The 21,601-nt window shown below is 36.9% G+C and overlaps 1 protein-coding gene across 1 annotated transcript in view; it reads left to right on the top strand.

Moving 5' to 3' along the window:
- TRA2A (transformer 2 alpha homolog) overlaps positions 1–10,463 on the top strand; it is a 28,615-nt gene extending 18,152 nt beyond the window's left edge. Inside the window, exons 3-8 of the mRNA XM_051963481.1 lie at positions 705–870; positions 2,201–2,389; positions 7,052–7,167; positions 7,745–7,873; positions 9,238–9,305; positions 9,483–10,463. Of these exons, the coding sequence (XP_051819441.1) occupies positions 705–870; positions 2,201–2,389; positions 7,052–7,167; positions 7,745–7,873; positions 9,238–9,305; positions 9,483–9,493 (679 nt within the window). The 3' untranslated portion in view covers positions 9,494–10,463. The remainder of the gene's footprint in view (positions 1–704; positions 871–2,200; positions 2,390–7,051; positions 7,168–7,744; positions 7,874–9,237; positions 9,306–9,482) is intronic.
- The last annotated feature ends 11,138 nt before the right edge of the window (positions 10,464–21,601 follow it).

The raw sequence follows: 21,601 nt of genomic DNA, 5'->3' as shown, positions 1-21,601 counted from the left end.
CCCCTCTCCTCTCCATAGGAGAATAGTGGGAAATAAGTTTCTCTTTTCTCATCTTTAACTCAAGTCACCTTTATCTTAAAATCCTTTATCCCTAAATATAGGCTTCTAATTTAGGTTCAAAACAAAAAAATGATACTTTAGATCTCATATGCCAGTGTGATGATAATAATGATATGTTAGAATAGAGTCAGCCCCAATAGAAGGTAGAGTTCTGTTGCTATGGGTGAATTTTCCATTTTTCTTAAGATTCCTTATTGTTGCCTAATTTCTCTCAGGCTCTAACTCAGGGGTTACTGTTAGTACATGGTGCTACTTGGAAAAAAGAGACAAAGAATGTGCAAAGCACATGTCATTTCTGTCATGAGACAGCAATTTCAAAAGAATGTACTTAAAGGATATTCCTTTTTTTTCCTTAAAATATGTAAATAAATTACAATAATTGATTTCTTCTTCTCCATCAGCACTATTTTATCATCAGTGAGACTGGAAGTAATGATGCTTCTCAGTTATCTTTTGTTCAGTATCACAAAATTACTTATCTCCATAATTGATTAAATTATAACAATTCTAAGTTAATGTCTAGTTCAAATAAATGCAGAGATTTGGTTTGGTTTTTATTTTGTACTTTGCATTTAAGAAATCTTTAGGGTCATATTGAAGCAGGTACTCTATGCTCTTTTTCACTAAACTTATTCCTTTTAAAGGTCGAGGTCAAGGAGACACTCTCATAGACGCTACACTCGATCCAGGTCCCACTCTCATTCTCATAGGAGGCGATCACGGAGTAGGTCATACACACCAGAGTATCGTCGTCGACGGAGTCGCAGTCATTCTCCCATGTCTAACCGAAGAAGACATACAGGCAGCAGAGTATGTAATTTTAAAATCATTTGATTCAAATTAGCCCCCTACTTTTATTGTTCACATTTTACTTTATTTTCCCTTTGGGGGGGTGGGGTTGAGGGAGTTAGGGGAGAAGGGTGCAGGAGCATTATTTGGATTCCTCCATAGGGATAGTTAGGGCTGGAAGGGTCTTAAAGATGATCTTGTCTGTTTCCCTCTCTTGTTTAGAGATTAGGAAACTAAGGCCTGAGAAATGGTGGGAAACAGAAACTTCTGTTTAATCACTTAGCAGGTTTTTAGAGGTGGGGATTACCCTGCCAGGAGACCATTGCTATGGGGTTTGATCCATCCCTGAGGAATTCCTATGCTTATAATGGAAAGAGAGGTTACATTAGGCTAGGACTTGAGATTTCTGAGACTTTTCCCCTAGTTCCCCTGTTAACTTGGTCTGTGATGTTTTTCTTTCTGCTTCAATGGCTTACCTTGAAACCAGAGGTCTTTTAAGTAGGTAGTTGAAAGTACCTTTCTTCCTTAATATTACAATTTAAATAAATTCAAAGATCTCTTAAATTTGCTAAAGATTTCCATTTCACCACCAGAGGGCCTCTAAGTAATGAACTTTCTCTTTTCTTTCTGGTTAGAATAGGGCATTGCATTTTATATTTTGTATATAGGACCTCATGGCCCTCCTCCCCTTCATTTAGGAGACAGACAAATTAATTTTACAAGCATAGGAAAATAATTTTCATTCCTGCTGACATAGTAGTATGCCATTCCGGATATTGTGGGAAGTACTGAGTAGACTGAAAGGGTAAATGAGACTTTGTTCTCTGAAGAAGTTAAGATACAAATGAATACAATGTGACATTTATAGGGATATATGTTTGGTTATATGTGTACTTCATTACTCTGGGAAAATCTGGGTTAAAGCTTTCATTCTCCTTTTCTTTCTCTCCCATGTTCCTATGCACATAAACCCCTCAATTTTAGTATAATTAGTCCTACTAGTTATTTTTGACTTAAAAATATAAATATGCTTGATGTCCTCTTTTCATAATTGTTTTTTTTAAGACAAAGTAGATTTGTGAAATGAACAAATATATTGATATACTTCACTAGGAATTCACCCATCTCAATGGGTGCCAGATTTTTCTTCTTCCACTTCAACTTATGTTTGCAGAAAGAAGGTTTTGAGGTTTCTTGTGTATGACAAGGTTTAATGTGTATAAGTTAAAGTGTGATACTATTTAAATTGTGGAAGAATGGTAAATTCTAGGCAAAGTGATTTATATATAATTTGAGAGTATTTTGTGACATTTTGAATGACTTTTTTTTTTTTTTTTTTTTTTTTTGTTAGGCTAATCCAGACCCCAACACATGTCTGGGAGTATTTGGTCTGAGTTTGTATACAACAGAGAGAGATCTTCGGGAAGTATTTTCCCGTTATGGACCCTTGAGTGGTGTCAATGTGGTTTACGATCAGCGAACTGGACGATCCCGAGGATTTGCTTTTGTTTATTTTGAGCGAATAGATGATTCAAAAGAGGTAGGTTGTTTTTTTATTTTTATGCTTTAACATCTGTAGTACATGGGGATTGCAAGATCTTTGTTCTTTCCTATAAAGCTTGAAAGTTGTGGAAAATAGAAAGAATGTGGAATGATTGCACTTTTAAAGTCTTTTGTCAACCTGGAGTATATATTGCAACATATTTAAGTAGTTACAAACTAAATTAGTAACACAGTTTGATACAATTATCTGCAATTTTTAAAAGCATTCCAATAGTACACTTTGATACTATCAAATAACAGTACAACACATAATTGCAATATTATTTCTTCTATCTTGTGCTGAGGCTGGTATTACTAGTTATGAAAAGTAAAATATATATGTAGACAAATATATAAGCAACTATAATCGTGTAGTAGTTTAACTGCCACTCTATTCAGATTGATAAAAGTTTTTATCAAAATGTTGTACTAACATAAGTAGATCCCCTCCCTGATCTCTGAAGAGAACACAGTAGCCAGGAACTATCTCCAGTGAATTAAATTCCCAATGGATTATTGGGTGAAATGTAATTGTAATAATAATTTTTTGGTATATTTGATGTTTTTCCTATATATAGTGAGAATGAGAATTTGTAATTAAATTAGGATAATCTTTTAAGAACAGACCATAGCAAATCAAGTCAAATGGCCTATCACGAGTAGTGTTTAGGTTAGGTTATTTAACCCACTGTCATATGCTAATTGTTGGGGTCTTTCTCTCTTTTTTTTTAATTGAAGCTTTTTATTTTCAAAATATATGCAAGAATAACACTGACCCTTGCAAAACCTTGTGTTCCAATTCCCCACTCCACCCCTTACTCCCACCACTTCCTATATGGCAGGTAACTCAATTTTTGTTAAACATGGTAAAAATATGTAAATCCAATATAGTCTTTAAAAAAAAAAAACTAAAATTCTTTGTTTTAAGCCAGTTTCATTTGATTTTTTTATTTTTAAACTATTACCATGCTTTTTTAAAATGTAAAAAAATTTCTTCTGAATGCAGAATACATTGAATTTTCATTTTTAATAGCTTTTTATTTTTGAAATATATTCACCCTTCAAAAACCCTGTGTTTTAAGTTTTTCTCCCTCCATTGCCCCCACTCCCAGATAGCAAGCAATCCAATATAAAATAATGGATTTTTGAAAGCTGGTCTTTCATAAGAAGTTGATCAAGTTGAGTTAAAAAACACAATTGAGCTTTATGTACTTTGGGAGGTAATGAAGTTATTTGTCAACCTGAAATATATAATGCAACATATTTAAGTAATTAAGTTAGTATAGTCTACTAGTTAAGTAGACCTAACATTAAGTCTCTTCCTCTGAGCTACATAGGGCTTTGGATATGTTTCTGCATATTTAAAGAACTAACAAGTCATTCACTTTATGGATTACCATTTGCCTTCTGTTTCAGCAGAGATGTAGGGAATGGTAACAATTTTTATAAGAATTCAGCAAAACCTGAATTGGTTATTGGTGTTCCTTTTTCTTCTGACCTAGCTCATCTTTTAATTGTAGAATGCAGGACTTTTGAGAGCATTTTCAGTAGTTCTGTGTCCAGTTCAGTAGAATTGCAACCTGCAGAAAACCTGGTCTTGTGCAGTGAGCTCGAGTTATTACTTAATGAGACTGGTAGGGAAATGGACAAAGGGACAGATTGACTGCTGTTTTAATTATCTGCTTTAATCTACCTCAGTTATTGAAAATCATATGAGTTTATTTTTGCAACAGTATTTAACATAATCTTCAGGTATAAATTCCATTTTGAGTATTTTGTAACACATTTTTCTTTTCTCCTTTATGTTAACTTTGCATTCTATATGGATCCCTTTTCTCTATTACTTTGGCTTAATATCAGTTCTAATTTTGTTATTTAAAATAGTTGCTAAATATTTATCAGTGAATGAAGGAGATATGTTTATATAGTACTTCCAGTAAATCATGATACTATTTTTCTCTTTTGGTTTACAACTAGCCTCTCATTGGTAATTTAAATGAAAAAAATTAGTAGACAAAAACAATGTTTGTTTGACGGTACCATAAGAACATTATTTTCAATGGGCAGTTAGTTGACTTTAATATTGTAATGACTTGTATGTGTGTCTTGAGTTTGCAAAGTATTAATAATATTGTTATTAGGCTAGTACTTTTTAAAATGTGCAAATATTTTATAGGTCCAATTCCATTTTAATGAACCAAGTATTAATATAAATGCTGCAATGAAATTTGTGTTAACAAGGAAGCCTATTATTGTAGTTCATAGAAAAAGGGACAGTCAACTTGAGTGTTTGTTTATTTGAGAGTGGAGTATGGCATATACTCCTGATATTTCTTTTTCCAAATTATCATTGAAGAAGTGCTGACCCCTGAAAGTAAATAAGGGTGTTACCAGGCTTGTTTGAAATATCTTTGGTGTTACTTAACATCACTTAATAGCAGTGTAGTTGCTACATACAAGTTACACTTAGTGGACCTTGAGGTACATTTTGGCTGCTCACTGGTGCCCTATCCCCTTGTCCTATTTTTGTTTTCTGATTTTGGATACTTGAGGTTTTCATTACAATGGAAAGACAAAATAATGCTTGCTTGAAGTGAGTGATTGTCTTTCTCTCTTCTTCCACCCCCAAAAAACTAAATTTCGTTTAAATTACATTGGTATATTTAAAATTGAGTGCAACTGACAAATCTTTGATTTGTATTGCTTCAGAAAAATTGTGATTATTTCCTAAAGAGAATGAGGCAAGGGGATTTTTTTTTTTTTTTGTAATTTATATAAAAAATAAATTGGGAAACATTTTTACAAAGAATCAGTGGGATGGGGAGTAGGCTGATAATGATGGGACATAATTTTGGTCAGTATGGTTTGGATAAAAATCAGTGACTTGTTAACAAGCAAATATTTATGACAGTTCTGTGTTTTATGGTAAGTGGTTTTTAAAATATATAATCAAAATGGCCAAGGCTAATGTGGAGAAAAAATTAATAAATTAATGAAACAATCACTTTTTAAAAAAAAAAAATTTAAATTTGTTACAGGGTTTTACTTAGTGTGGCACAGTTATTAAACAAAGCTTAACTCACAGAAAACTCTTTGCTCAACTTTTACAAAAAGGATTGTGTTTTACATAATATTTCTATAAACCCTGTGTACTAATATATTGGTTAATTGTGGCGATTTCAGTCCTTCTGAATTGGCAAACTGAAGACCCGAGACACAGATAACAGGTGTTTACGGGTTCACATCTTCCCCCGCCCTGACATCCCAACTAGGGCCCAAGGCCGGGGTCCCGCCCGGAAGTCCATCCATCAGGGGGCAGCGCTGAGGCAGAGCCCCGGGACCGCCCCCATCCGATTCTAGTGCAGTGGTCGCGCCTCTGCATCAGCTTTTATAAAATGACATTTATAAATGCACTTATTTGATCAGTGAAGGACGACTTTGAGAAGTTACTGTTAATGTGCCACACGCATAGACCGGCACCCTGAGTTTGCAGTGTCATGGCGGCTGCTAGAGGCGCCGCCTTGTTGTTTCTTTGCTGCCATGCGTTCAGTGGCTGACGCACTTGCTACGTGCAGACGGGCACGTACCCGCCACGCGCCACCATGCGCACAATTGCGTGCTTCCTTACGTTTCTCTGTTTAGGAGGTACGTAAGCGTGCGTAAGACCGTGCGTAACCAGGCGCCATGAGCGTCATCATGGCGGCGACCTTAGTCGCCATGCTGTGTTTTTTTTTTTTTTTTTTTGGACACTTTGCAATACCACTTAGGAGCCACTAGTGGGCATTCTTCCCAACCTAGGGCCGCCTTGTTCCACGGCTATGAGCGGCCCGGGAGCCAGGTGTCGCTCTTGTCACGGGAAAGAAAATTTGTCCTGGCAGCCGCCATGTGCGGAACTAGCAAGGGAGGATGGGCTGGGCTGCTGGAGCCCCCTAACATGGCGGCGGCGGGAAGAGCATCTTCCCCCCCACACACACACACACACACATACACCACATTGTTTAGTCGCCTCTTGGGGCCTGGCGTAGTCTAGCATGGCTAACCGGAGCTCGGAGTTCTCCTTTAAAGTGCTTTATTTTGTTACAAATCACTCTTAAATGGTTCGTAGTTAAGGGTGCGCCAAAAGGTTATGTCTTGGCCGTGCGTGGTTCGCCGCCGCTGGCGGCCCCGGATCTTTGGACCACGGGTCGTGTGCGGTGATCTGGCGGGGTGTGTGTAATAAATGTGGAAACAGGGGAGCCGCCACGACCCCTGACCCCGATCCTAGGAGCTGGCAACCACCTCCTGGAACCCCGCCCTTGATCTTTTTATTGCCACTAGGGGGCAGTGGACTGGAGAGGAGGGAGGCCGTCAGCGCGCCAACAGAGGCGATTGGCTGGGTTGCAGGTGATTGACGGGGGTCTGCTCACTCCGACTCTTGTGGGTGAGGGTCCTGGGGCAGTTGTGTTTAAAATTAGATTTTACGTGGTTAAAATAAATGTCTTAGTGACCTTGAGCCCAGGTTGAACCAAACCCTGCTTCCGATCAGTCCAAGGCCCGAATATTGGCCAGGCCCACCTGACCAGGGTAACCCAAGGGGTCCTCCCTTTCTTCCCCTTCCCCCACCGTCGTCCCAAGAGCTGAGCCCGAGGTGGCCCCCAGCTCCAGCTTTGTTGTCCCGCAGGCCATGGAGAGGGCGAACGGGATGGAGCTGGACGGGAGGAGGATCCGCGTGGATTACTCTATCACCAAGAGAGCGCATACGCCCACTCCGGGCATCTACATGGGCAGGCCCACGCAGTAAGTGGACACCCCCCTCTCCCCTTCCAGGGCAGGAGAAGGAGGATAGAGTGGGGCGAATGACTTGGTGGGAATTGGAGAAGTCACTCGTTTTCAAGTTTTTTTTAATGTACAACAGGTAGTAAAGAGGAAGTGTTGTAGTAGGCAAAGTGCTGATCAGAAAGCACCTGGAATCCTAAATGTGAGCCACAACCTGACTGCCACTCCTCCCCAACCCCTCAGATTCACCTGTGTATGTGCAGATCTGAATCCTCTCAGGGAGAAAGGAAGACCTGGGGATGGTGTGGTTGCTGTAAGGCTTTAGGTATAGGGAGGTTCCTATCTTGGTTCTTGCTGGGAAAGCATTTTGAAATTAAGAAATTCAATTAACATTTATTTGGTGTAGAAAAGTTGTCTGGGATCCTTGAACAGTTAGCAAGAATGGTAGAAAGAACATTGAAAAAATCCCCAGAGGGAGGGAGAAGTGAGACTTTAATATACTTTGGATTTTTCTTCTTCAAGCCAGCATTTCAGTGCTCAGAAATGACTGAGAAAGCAAACATTCATGAGGATGAACTTTGTTTTTATCTCCTTATAGCAGTGGAGGAGGTGGAGGTGGCGGAGGAGGTGGAGGTGGCGGAGGAGGAGGGAGACGTCGTGACTCTTACTATGATCGAGGATATGATCGAGGATATGACAGATATGAAGAATATGATTACCGGTACAGGTAACAGTTTTTGTTTGTGTTGAGTAACTTAATATATATGTGTGGGGTTTTTTAGGCTTGTTGAATACTACACGTTTGAAGGGGAAATTTTTAACATTTAAGAATGAAGTTTTTTTCAAGAAGCTTTCTATAAATACTTGTGGAGTTTTCTAAGCTATGTGCCCTCTTATATTTAGTTGGCACATAACAGTGAAATCATGATTCTTTTTTTTTTTCCCCTCAAAAATAGTTTGTCTTAGGGGTTGTTGAAGAAACCCGCTAAATGCTTTTCTGAACACTATTCCTCCCCAAAAGTAGAAAGGTGATTTGAGTTTAAATGGAGAAGCCCAACACAGGCTCTGGAAGAGCCTTACTTTAGAGGGGGAAATTTAATAGATGGATGGATTTTTCTTAATAAAATTTTCATACAATTAAACCTTTAAACAAATTTTTCACATTTGGGAGCCTTTGCTACACAGAGGGAAACACTGTCAAGATTCAGGACAAACAACAATAAAGTTTACTTTTGAGCTGAATGTCACCAATATTTTGACATTCATGTATTTAACTTTTAGTCTTGTCACTGTTTCAAGGTTAGACCAACATATGAAAATGTAAGAGCACATTACTTAGTTGCTATTTGATGCCTGTTAACTTAATCCATATTAACTGACTCTTTGAAAGTTAAATGCTTAATAGTTAACTTTTGACTTCATGTGCCTTAACTGGTCATTCACTTGCTGTACTCTTTTGAGTAAATACCATGCCATTTTGTTTCACACTGGATTTTTTCTCATACTGAAGAGCTTTCATTTACTCAATTGAAAAGTTTTACCAAATTTTCCCATAACATGTCATGGTAAGACTTTTCATGAATAATATTTAACTTTGTAATGCATTTACAAATGCATTTCAGTCATTTTAATAGATAATCCCCTAAAATATATCAGGACAATAGAAAATTTTGTGTAGTCTAGAAGTGAACAAGATACTACTCTTAGCTGAGCTGAAGTTTTAGAGCAGTGGTTTTCAAACTTTTGTTTTCAGTATCTTTATTTTATTTAAAATTATTGAGGATCTCTCCAAAGCGTTTTTGTTTATCTGGATTATATTTATAGACATTTATCATATTGGAAATAAAAACTCTTTTTGAATTTGTAGACCCTCTAAAAGGGTTTCAGAGATCCCCAGGATTCTCTAGACCATACTTTGAGAACCACTGTTTTAGAATCTCTTATGAATTGATATTCTGGTTCCACTTTGAATTTGCAACAGTGTTTTGGGAAAGTGATTTGGGAGAAAAATTATCTTCCTGCTTGGATGGATTTGTGATAATTTATTGTAAGCTTGGAAATACATTAAGTGATCATTTGATTTTTTTACAGAAGAAGATCACCTTCTCCATACTACAGTCGATACAGATCACGATCAAGATCCCGTTCCTATAGCCCAAGTATGTGCAGCTCATATATAAGTTCAGTATTTGTCATTCTTGTTATTGAATGTCCTTAACATGTAAAAAAAATAGAAGTTAATAAAATTTTGCATCGTGTTACTGTCACTGTTCAGAATGTTATCCAAGTCAAGGTAAAATTTCAGTTCTTTAATATATTTTCTCTTTGTTTTGTAGGACGCTATTGACGAATTGAACGGTTGCTATTGAAGACTTGGATTTTTAAAATTCTTCTGGATTTCTCCAACCTTTTAATCTTCCCCACCTCTCAAGAACCCTTAAAAAAAATCTTTGGTTTATTTAGAATCTACACTTTTTAAGTTGATATATTGCTGTTTTCACCCCTTTATTATACTCTGAAAGATGTAATTGTTGTAGTTTTGAGTAGTCAAACATCTTAAACAAAACTTAAAAGAAACCCCAGTGTTAATACATTTTGTAAATGCTTTTTTTTTTTTTGTTTTTACAAAAAAAAAATTCTATCTTAATCAAATGAGGAAAGAAATTGTTGTTTTTGAAAAGCTTGTTCTGTGTGAATTGTACACAACATTATAACAGAAATTTTCATTGACAAATAACTTGGTGTTTTGGGGGTGTTGTTTTGTTTGTTTGTTTTTGGTTAACTGTTTGCTTGTTTATTTTAAGAAAAATAGTAACCTATCTAAAACTGTTCAGTAATGACAAATTTAAATGTGGGGTGGCATGGAACAGTCAAATTAGTTGAGTGTAGAAAGTTTGAAGTTGTAGAAGAAAAATGATTCTTGATCATTTCTTTTGAAAGGAAATAAAAATTAAACCCTAAAAATTAGGTCTATGTTTTAGAGATGAAAAGCTTGTGGACTCCTGCACAACATATTGCATTTGAAATACATCTGTTAAACCTTGCAAATTTAATTAAAGTGTGGTTTTTATGTTTTTTTTCTTTTTTTAAAAAAAATAAAACCTTATTCAGTTTAAATGTTCCCTTAATCAGTGAAGGACAACCCTTATTTATTGAATATAGCAATTTAGTTATATAATTTGCTGTTCATAGAAATTTTGGTATTGGGATAATGGGTTAAGCAGGTTATATAGTTTACAATCCTTTGAAGTGATATGTGTGGGGGGAATTTACCATAAGTCTGCTCTCATTTCAAATAAAAGTTAATTCCATTGAAATGCTGCTGTCTTTTTTATTCATACACAAATGAACAATTTTGGAAGTAAAAGGCTGCATTGCAGAGATCTCATTCTCTTTCCCTCCCTTCATTATGTTCCATTTAGTCTGAATTTACTACTGTAGCTAATGTTAACTTTTGACCTTTTTTCTACTCTGAAAATATTCTGCTTCTTGTTCTGTGGCTAAGCACTTCTACCTGGAGCTGTCTTTTGTGACCTTGATCTCATCACATGATCTATGGACCTGTTATTTCCTCTTCTTTAAAATTGGGGATGGGCAGCTGCAGGAAAGTCATCCCTTCCAAAGGCTTTTGAAATTAAAACATTGCAATATTCTTTCCAAGCTAACCATTTTATTTTACCAATAGATGTTCAAATATGATGGGCAGTTCAGGCAGAGATATACAAGTCAGATTATTTTAAAAGTGCCTGGAGTAAGAAATTTTAAACTTGTTAAGAGGAAATTAGTTCTTTTGGGGGAATCTCAGGGACTTAACAGTTGCATTCTCCCTGATGTTCACTCATTAAATATTTACTTACTGCATACTGTGTACTAGACTGAATGCTTGGGATATAAAAAAAACAGGCCCTTCTCAAAAAATTTACATTTTACTGACAAGTGAACAGCCTTACCACGATGTTCAGATAAGCATGAGCATTTTTAACTTGTCTAGACAACAGGCACAAGAAAGTTGTAAAGAATTATGTAATCATTGGAGTCGGATGTTTTGGTATTTTTGCATGGGGGAGGGGTGTGAAAAGGTTTTAGAATATTGGGTTTACTCACTTGTCAAATGTTGAATAGTAAGGAGCTCAAGAGTCTTTAAGAATCCCAAGGTTAGTACAATAGTAGGTCAAATAGTATATGTATTATATAGTTTTATTTAATTGTGGAATTTTTTTAGGAGATGGAAATTTCCTTAACCTCCAGTTTTTGTTTTATTTGAGGCTTCTGGACTTGATACCATACTATCAGTGAATACCAAAGAAATTTGGAAATATCTGTCCTTTCTAAATATTTGGGAAAATTACATAAGTGTTAAATCTTATGTACTAATCAACTGAAAAAGTTTTGTTACTTTAGACAAAATTGAGGAAAAATTCTTAATTTCCTTTATTCTCTAGTGCTATTCCAGTATACTAATTAATAGCAAACTACAGGATTGCTATTAATATTTATAAATTATTTATACTAATTTGTGCTTTTATTAAGGTGACTTTAGCTTCTCCCCTCCCTCCCCCAATTTTCTTCAAAGGTACATTATTGGTCTTAAGAATGACCTATGTGATCTTCATACCTGAAAAGTTTTGTTTTTTGTTTTTTTTTAAGACAAATGTATTTTGAAGCTTTGGCTTTCTTAGCCAACCAAACCAGTGGGGGCGGATTCTTCTGAAGTCATAGGAGCCTAACTTTATATAAGTGGAAGTTGCCCTGAAGCAGAGTCATGGAGGAGCTGGGATTAGCTCCCAGAGCTCTGTCCTGGGCCCTTTTCCTCCCTGATTTTCACACTGAGTTCTCCTCGGCTTCCATGGGCAGGTGGAGATTTAGCCATCAGTCCCTGCCCTTGCTCCCAGAGTTCCAGTCCTGCTTCACCAACTGCCTAGTGACCATCAGCAGCGGGCACCAAGGGCAGCCCCACCTTGGCTCCTCCCTCGCTCTCCAGCGATTGTTTCTCTCCATTTCTTACCTCTTAGCAGGAGTCACCGTAGTTAGGACTTCTCAGGCATCCCATCTGTTCTCCCCCAGCCCCAATAAAAGACTGGTTGGCTCAGGGACTGGCAGCTGGAATTGAGAACTTTGCTTTTTTAGGTACAGCCCATTTCTTTCCTCTGTTCATAGGTTGTCTCGCTCTATGTGGCCTGTGGTCCCATCACCAGTGCGGTTTCCTACACACACCCTGTGGTTGCACCCCAGTTTGTCTTTGTCCTCCCTATGCTCTCCTGCAAACATCCTGCTGTCAGAATTCCTGGATTCCTTCAAGAATCACCTGTTGGGGACCAGGTCCTGGAGGGCCCAGGAAACTCCTGGGAGAGACAGGCCCCGGCCCGGGGAGTCCGCGTGGGAGAACTTCCTGGGAAGGGAAGGGACTCCATCCTCAAGGAGACCTTTCACATGTAATAAATGTGGGAAGCCCTTGAGGCAGAAGCAAACATAAGAAAACACACTAGAGGAAAATTGCTTCGATATAATTAAGGTCAGAAAGCCGTCCTTTGGAGGGAAGACATTGAGGAATAGCAATGATTTCATACCGTTGAAATTAATAATGTGGTCATGTACATTTCGGAAAAGCTCTCATTCCAACCCCCAGAGAAACCTTCCCCCTCAGAATTCCTGACTGACGGGGAACCACGTGGCATGCGCTTTTAAGGTGGGTCCAAGCCTGCAGAGGATTGGCCGTGGGGAGTCAGGCTGGGACACGTGGGGAGCCTGCGGTCAGGGATGTGGAGGTGGAAGGGACCAGGGATGAGAGCGCCAAGGAGAAGGCGCCTGGCCCATTGCCCAGGCGCGGAGCCGCTAAGTGATGAGGCAGGATTCGAATCCAGGTGTCCCCGACTCAGGGCAGTGGTGAGCGCTGTGCTCCCGGCGGACAGCCCCTCGGCCCGCGGAGATCGCCTCCCTCACCCTCTTTGTACCTCGTTCAGCTTGGGCACTGGTTTTGTTCTGCCCCCCAATAGAACATAACCTTAAGAACTTCCTCCCCAGGGCCCTACATCCACTAAGTACTTAATAAATGTGTGTTCCTCGATCAGCCTCACCCAAGCGGTGTCAGAATTGGGATTTAAGCATAGACTCTCTTGACTTCAGGGACTTCCCACAGTACCGGGCTGCGTTGCCCATCTGGTGCTTTAAACTGAATGGCGGATAATTTTCCGTCAGACTTCTCCTTCATTAAACTAAAACAAGTTTCTATTTGGATAAAATCGAACATTTTCATACCTTTGTAAAATGTTTCCACATATACCTCTGACCCAGAGTATATATCCAAGAAAACGTGGAGAGAAGCATTATAAATTATCATTTCACTCAGCCTAATAGATTATACAACTAGTTTAGATTTTCATTGTCTATTTCCTGTTTGTGGGCGGAACTAAATTTCCTGATTTTTCTGTTTCCTTTTGATTTTTTTAAGCTATCTATTGGTAAGGGCATTTTAGGGGGAGAGTAGTGAAAAAAAAATAAGCTTATGGTATAAATCTGGAACTACAACTAAAGAGGACACTAGTACACTGTTGGTGGAGCTGCAAATGATGCAACCATTCTGGAAAGCAGTTTGGCCCCCACCAAAGCTTAGACCCCCAAATAAATAGAGAAAGGAAAAGAACCTGGATATATGACAATATATCCATGGCAGCCAAAATTGGAAACTAAGGGTGTATTCTTCTATTGGGGAATGGCTAAACTGTGGTTTATGAGTGTAATGTAATACTGTCTTATCATAAGAAATTATACACTTTCAAAGGAAACTGGGAAAGTTTCTATGAATTGATACAGGCTGAAATGAGCAGAACCAGGACACCAGTTTAAACGACAAGATTGTAGAAAAAAATCACTTTGAAAGGCTGTAGAACTCTGATCGGTACAAAAACAAACCTTGAGTTCAAAAGAATGAAAGGCGAAATTGATGACAAAGAGATGATTTTCAAATTGGGAAAGAAGCATGTTTCAGACATGAATAATCTGGAAATTTGTTTTGTTGCACTTATGCATCTCTATGTGTTAAGAGCTTTATTTTTTTTTAATCAATTGAGAAGAGGAACAGAAATAATAGCTGCTTATAAATTGAAATTTTAAAATACACTTTAAAAGAAATCTGAATGATTTTGGCAGTTTGAAGCCACATGTTTAAGTGACTTGTTTACTGTGGATTTTCTTTTAAATTTTATCAGCAAAACACTTCTAAATATTTCTATTTTAGTCCTGAAATGTATGGCATCTGATATTATGGAAGAATTATTTTTTATAAGGACCTTTATCTATGAATGACATTATTTGATATTTAAATACTTTTAAAATTCTGTGACTATTGATGAAGTTATCCCAGTGCACGATATGAGCTCACACTTTTAGCACAGGACATTTTCATGAGTTGTGATCTATGAGAAATGCATCAGTCTTTGGTCAACTTTGTCTTCTGGGAGAAAACTCAAAATATTCCCAGCTTGGTAGAGACCTGCCAAAGCCTAAACTCTATAGCTTTCAAGAACCCAGGATTATTTTCATGCTACAATGAGGCACTGAGAAGGGACTCTGCCCCCAAACTCAAATACACCAGTGGTTCTCTCACCTTATACATGCAGAAGGAACCTCAGTACAGTCCATGCCTGTATATATTATTGGTTTATTCTTTCAGAGGCTACATACTGAGGTCTATACAGATTGAGTCCAATCTCCTATAATCTCTAAATCTATAGAACTACATTGGAAAGAATTAATTACTTGGAGGATCATAGGATTCAGGATCAATACTCACATTAGTCCAAGGATTCTTTACCTGAAATCCATGAATGAAAAAAAATCTTTCTTAGATAATTTTCAAAATAGTCTCGACTCGTTTCACATGTAATTGGGCATATTTTATTCCACACATTTAAAAACATACCGAGAAGGAATCCTTAAGGTTTCAAATTGCCAAAGAGGTTCATGAATAGGGAAAAACAGGGGGTTGAGCTAAGCATCCCTGCCCTCATTCATCTACCTTTTACAAATGAGGAATGGGTATTTTGAGAAGAGAAGCTAGGAAGTGGGATAAGGAGACTTCAGACCCAAGATTCTAATCCTAAATCAGACCACTTGTACCTTGCAGCCTCCTTAAGTCCTTAGGAATCATTTTCTTTCTATGTAACACTAAAAGTATCTTGTTTTTACGTGATTTTCAACAAATTCAACCCAAAAGGTCATAAGCAATTAATTTATATTTTACAAATTTCCAATGTGTATCTTCTCTGTTAAAGAGAGCCCTGAAATTGTAACTAGATTCAAAGTAGTAGCAGCATATACACATTTGAACCAGCTCACTGGATTGACATAGCTTGTCATTTCAGAAGGGCTCCCTTCACAGTTGAAATCCAACTCACTTCTAGACATTTGTTAGATATATGACTCTCGATACTCCTGATGGCAAACCTGCTTTATGTAATGGTTCTCAAACTAGTGCAACAGGGTTGATCTGAAACTAAAATTGCCTCAGGCTTCTTATTTCCAAATAGACACAACATTTCACTCCATGCTTTAATAGTTTAACTGGAAAACAACATTCAAGTCAATGGATTCCATTTATGAATAAAGTCTTTGAAATAAATTACTAGAAGCTTCCAGTGGGGATGGGAGTAGGGGATGAAGCTGAAATACTCTCTAAACAGCAGTGATTAAATTCACACTTTAAAAACTGTGCCCATTCTAAAACACTGGAGAAGTCAAAGGGTGAGAGTAGAAGGATATTTGGTGTACATTGTGTGAGAGATTCCCAAGGGAAATTTTCTATTATAAAGGAACTCAAAACCTCATTCAATTTTCACAAGCTCTTTGGAAAAGCTGAGCTTCTTCTGCTTTGACTATAATATCTATTCAGTTTGAGGGTTAATTAACACACTTTGGAAATTAAGTTCAATCCTGCTGATGAGATGTACTAAAAAAAAAAAAAAATAGCCCATGGGAGGTCTATGATTGAAAAATGTTGCATATGGTTTCAGATTGTTTTTCAATGTACATTCCCTTCTTCCTCCTTCTTTTTTCTTTTAAAAATCGTTATAAGGGACAAAAAACATTCTAGGAAGAGAAAATGAGGGGGACACAGGGGAAATTTTAGTCAATGTAAAAACAAAAGGCACAACTTTTTTTTTTTTTTAAAGAGAAATAAAAGCAGTCCATGGGGACCATATGGCCATGCAACTGGTTTAGAACCTGTACTACATGTATATTCCTCCTAAATCTGTGGATGTACCTCTGCCCCCTGAGATTTCATTCATACACAATCTTGCTGACACAGGCTGCCCTCACTAAAACTACAGAGATGTTAAGCAAAAGACTCGAGCTTAATTGGACAAGTGCAATTCTTTGAAGGCCCAACTCTAATGACTATACCTGTCTAACTGCTCTGATCATAGCAAAATCCAACTTATCCCAAGAGGAATTTTATTCTTTGCTTTATCAGAATTTTCTCCAGACAACATTCAAAAACAAAATGTCTGAACCGATACGAGAGAATTCTTTCCATTTTAAATGAAGATCAGCCGACTGAAGCAAGTTTGGAAGCAACCTCCACATGGACATCTGTAAGTTGAGTAAGATGTTATGATGATGATAATGATGATGATAACTGAAGTGCAGATAGTGCTTTCAAGTTTGTAAAGCATTTTACATACACTATGTTATTGGAAACTTCCAACAAGCTGGGAAACAGGTACTCCAAATAATATTGTTGTCATTTTAAAGATTTTGAGAAGTCAATTAGCTTGCCCAGAAAAAGCCCTGTTTAAAAGTCCCAAGAGAGAATTTGAAACTGAGTCTTCCTGACTCCAAGATTACTACTCTCTATTCACTAAGGTACACTCCCTCTCTATTGACAATGTTTAAATGTTATTAATATAGTACTATGGAAAGACACAATTTTCTAAAGCCCCTTAAAGTTTTCTGTTTAAATGGATGGAGTCAATTACATATCATTGGAAGGTGCCAAAATACACCAGAAAATCCCATACTGGGGAACTGAAGAATCCATTGAAATACTGCCTTCTTTAAGAGAGAAAACTGAAATTCCATTTGGACAACTATAATTTGGCATGACTCTGTTTCTAGAAAGAACAAGAAAGCAGCAAAGGAACTTCTCCATGAAAAAAAAGGACATGGGCTTGCATCTAGAAGGAAAATCATCCAAATGGCCCTGTAGGGATGCTTCCCTGAGTGAACAGCACCTCTCTAGGAAAACGGTCTCACCATCTCTGTATGCTATTTCCTACAAATAGTAGCCCAGAGTATTGGTCCCGCTAGCCCTCAGCGCCCAGAGCAGTTGGATTGAAACAAATATACCTTTGTCTTATATAAAAGCTTTGGTTCATCCACACCTGGAATACTGCATGCAGATTAAAAAAAAAATACCAACTGCAAAGTAAAGAAGGTCCAGAGAAGGATAATTAAAACATCTGCATGAGGCTAGACTAAAAGAATTTCAAGAGGAGGTCTGATTAAAGTTTATAAAATCCTGAAGAAAACATATGGAATGAGTATGAACTTGTTCACTCAATCATGGAATGGCAGATTTAGAGAACAAGCATGCTTTGAGTCTGGACCCAAAAAAAATGTCTTTTAGAAACCAGTAAAATGTAGTGCTAGTTTATGGGTCATTAGTATTAGAACTTAAAACTTAAACTTAGGAAACATGACAACCCAAGTTGAACAAATAAGAATTTTTTTTTTAAAGATAATTTGGAAATACTTTAACAGTGATATTCCTCATAAAGTTAGAGTTCAAAAATATTTAGATGAATTTTTGGATTATAGAGATTGAGGTATTGTGGAAATGGAAATGTGGTTCGGAATGAGGAAAGATTTGGCTTTAAAATTCAGGTCTGATATTTCTTAACTGAATGACAATGGATAAGTCATTTAACCTCTCGAATGCTTAGTTTCTTCATCTCTGAAATGGAGATAACAGCACTTACACTACCTCACTGGGTTTTTGTGAAGAGAGGACTTTGTGAAGCTCAAAGCACCAAACAAATGCTCGGAGTTATTGTTGTTGCCTTTGAGTTTTACACAGAGGACAGTTGCATTCTTCCTTGGATTATAATTTTCCTTCTATGTGGCTCATCTCCCCTAACAAATACTAGTACATGAATTTGTGTCAGATGTTTATAGCTCTGTATTCCCCCACTATGCCTAGGACAGCACCTCGGTAGTCATTCAAATATGTGTTGAATGAACCATTCCTTTCTTAATAGCCCTTTGGTTCCACCTGTCAGCAAGAGAATTCTAGTCTTCATGGACTGCCACTCAGCCCCAGTGCCCATTATGTCTCCATCATGGGTATATGCCTGAAGCCTTTTAACATCTACCCAATGGTTCTGAAATTACTTATGGAAAATTTGTACTGCTATATCCATATCTATGCAGAATCTGTGGATTAAATCGAACACTTTTGAAGCATCTGCCCCCTCCCCCAAGTGCAAGTGCATTAATTTCTACCAAGTTGAAGACAATGCAAATTACCAGGCTTTGCAGACCATGAAATAAGAAACATAGACTCCATGGGTGCCACATATCAAAGTCATATGTTTCCCCCTGTGAAAGAAAAAATATTTATCAAGCGAGAAGTCATTCTCACTGAGCTCTGTGACCAGTCCCCAAGTACCAGAAGTTTCAGGCAAGCTTACTTTCTTTTTTCAGTGAAGAATGAAAGGATTGAGTTTGATCAGTATTAAAATAGATTTACTCTCTTCAGTGAGAACGTGTCCTAGAGAGAGTACCAGGTCAAGTTTCCCTGTACTTAAAAATAGCTTATTATGACTACAGAGTCTACCCTATTGTTGTTGCAGTAAACTCTTACAAAGTTGATAGTTGATCAGACAGAATTAGATAATGAAATTTTATTGAAGAAAACAAAGCAAAACAAAAAATAAAACCAAAAAAACCAAGATTCCTTTCTGAATATTTTTCTAAATTTTTAAAGAAATAAGGTGTGTGTTTTTCTCTGTCTGTGGAATTGGAACTCCGAGTATTTTATGTTATGATTAGAAATTTTAGACCACAATGTTTCTATCTCTAGGGGCTAGAGAAAATTACATAGACCTCTATGTTTTCCTGGAACTATCATGACCAGATGCCTTCATAATGGACACTTTCATTTGTTCACACACACACACACACACACACACACACACACACACACACACAAAGACTGGGGTGGAGAGTGTGAGATGTAGAGGCTCCTCTAAAAATGAAAAGTTTCATTAGGGACTACATATTTTTAATTTTTTTAAATTTTAAAGCAAAGTATAGTTGATTAATTTACAGTGACCAATTTTGTGTGTGCAATAAAATAACTTTTAAAAATGAAAATTTGAGAAATATCAACAAATAAAAACTTGATTTAATGGCTGAATAAATACATGACATGGAAAGAATTAATTACTACAGCCAGTTATTGTAGAAATGGTACATAGATCCCTAATCTCTTGGATGTTTAGTTTGAAAGAACTATTCTTTTTCACTCAATCATTTTTTACTAAGGAAAAATTTGTTGAAGAAAAATTGTAAACTTTTTATTCAATAAATTATATTGATTATGTCTGGATTATGATGAATTCCAAGAAAATGGTAGGAAAATTAATAAGATTTTACTATAAAGTAATTTTAGGTCCCTAAAAATGCCCAACCTGTGCAGTGAACTAATTCTGGAATCAGTTGACCTGTTTTTGCAGTATGGTAACGAAATGTTCTTCAAATTTTCTTCAAATATGGGTACTCTGATTTTTCTGAAAACTTGAAATAGAAAAGATAAAAATCCAGGTCAAATTTATGTACAGTGAACTCCAATAAACTCTAGATTCTTTCTTTTCATTTAATATATATAATTTTTAATTAAGTAAAATGTAGAAAAAGTCTTACAACTCACCCTCTTTTCTTTGAATCTCTACCTGTCCTAAGTTCATATATTCTATTTTAAAGAAAATAAATCAAATCCACAGGGAAGCACGGTTGTCAAGCATCTTTCTTTGTTCTCAATTGCAAACATTTTAAAGAAAATGCCAGCTACGAGGTTATTTTTTCCTTTGGAATATTGTTGTTCACAATGAAAATTTATGTGGAGCTATGATGCAGTTTTCTTTGATGTTGAGGGATAAGGAAAGAGGGAGAGAAAAAGAGAGAGACAGAGAGAGATGAAGACACCCACACATATAGACAGAGAGAAAGACATAGAGAGAGAAGGAGATCTCACATACACACACACACACACACACACACACACACACACACACAGAGAGAGAGAGAGAGAGAGAGAGAGAGAGAGAGAGAAGAGAGAGAGAGAGAAACAGAAAAAAAGAGAGAGAGAAACAGAAAAAGAGAGAGAGAGAGAGAGAGAGAGAGAGAGAAACACACACACACAGATACAGAGAGAGATGGAAGAGATCTTTGTAATGTAACAAATTATTTGTACTAAATCAAGGGCTAAAACAAGAAGTAGTGAATATATAGAAATTCTTTGATTCCATGAAAATATACCTCTGACAACCTAAGTGAAGTACACAGTGATGATCCTCTGAACTCTGGGAAGAAAGCCCAAGCAAGGATGTTGTCACAGAACAATAAATGAAAAGTCTATACATCTGTGTCATATTTCACTAGTGATACATATTTGCTGACTTTCCAAAATCATAATTGAGGATATACAAAAAAAATTGGATTTGCACTCTGTTTATTTGTCTTTCTCAACCAAATACTTACTTATCTAGTCTAAAATATAATTTACAAAATTATATGAAAACTTCCTAAGGGGCAAAAAAAGGGCTGCTTTTCTCTCCCCTTCTTATATAAGATTAAAAGTCTTTCCTAGCTGCCTGCTGGAGCAAGGGTTTGGGAGTTTTCATATTAAAATAGAATCTAGTCACTTATCACTTAATTAGTTACCTACAAATTTCATTCTGAATATTGTGCTCAATCAAGTAACTCAAAAGTCAGCAAGTCACCAATGGATAGATTTTCTTTGCTAATTTTTTTTCCACTGTGTTCCATTTGACCCATTCTATGATTCTGTGAGAAGTAAATTTATGGATTCATCAAACCAAGAAAGAAGTCTTAGTGATCATAGAATATACTTAATTCAGTTGCTCATTTAAAAATAAGAGAGCTGTGGACTGGTTCAACCATTCTGGAAAACAATGTAAAACTCTGCCTCCAAAGTTACTGGTTCATCCATATTCATTGACCCAGAAACAATACTACTAAATCCATATGCCAAAGAGAGAAAAAGAAAGAGGAACAGTATATGTATGTACAAAAAGTATTTATAGCAGGTCCCTTTGCAGAGTCATGAAAACTGAAAAAATCCCCAATCAACTGGGGAATTGCTTAACATGTAATGGTCTATGGTTGTGATGGAATACTCTTCTTATATAAGAAAAGTTGAAAGAGGAAGTTTCAG

The sequence above is a fragment of the Antechinus flavipes genome, chromosome 5, assembly GCF_016432865.1.
Source record: "Antechinus flavipes isolate AdamAnt ecotype Samford, QLD, Australia chromosome 5, AdamAnt_v2, whole genome shotgun sequence".
NCBI lineage: Eukaryota > Metazoa > Chordata > Mammalia > Dasyuromorphia > Dasyuridae > Antechinus > Antechinus flavipes.
Note: the sequence above shows the minus strand (reverse complement) of the source record. Positions and strands in the feature narration are given on the sequence as shown.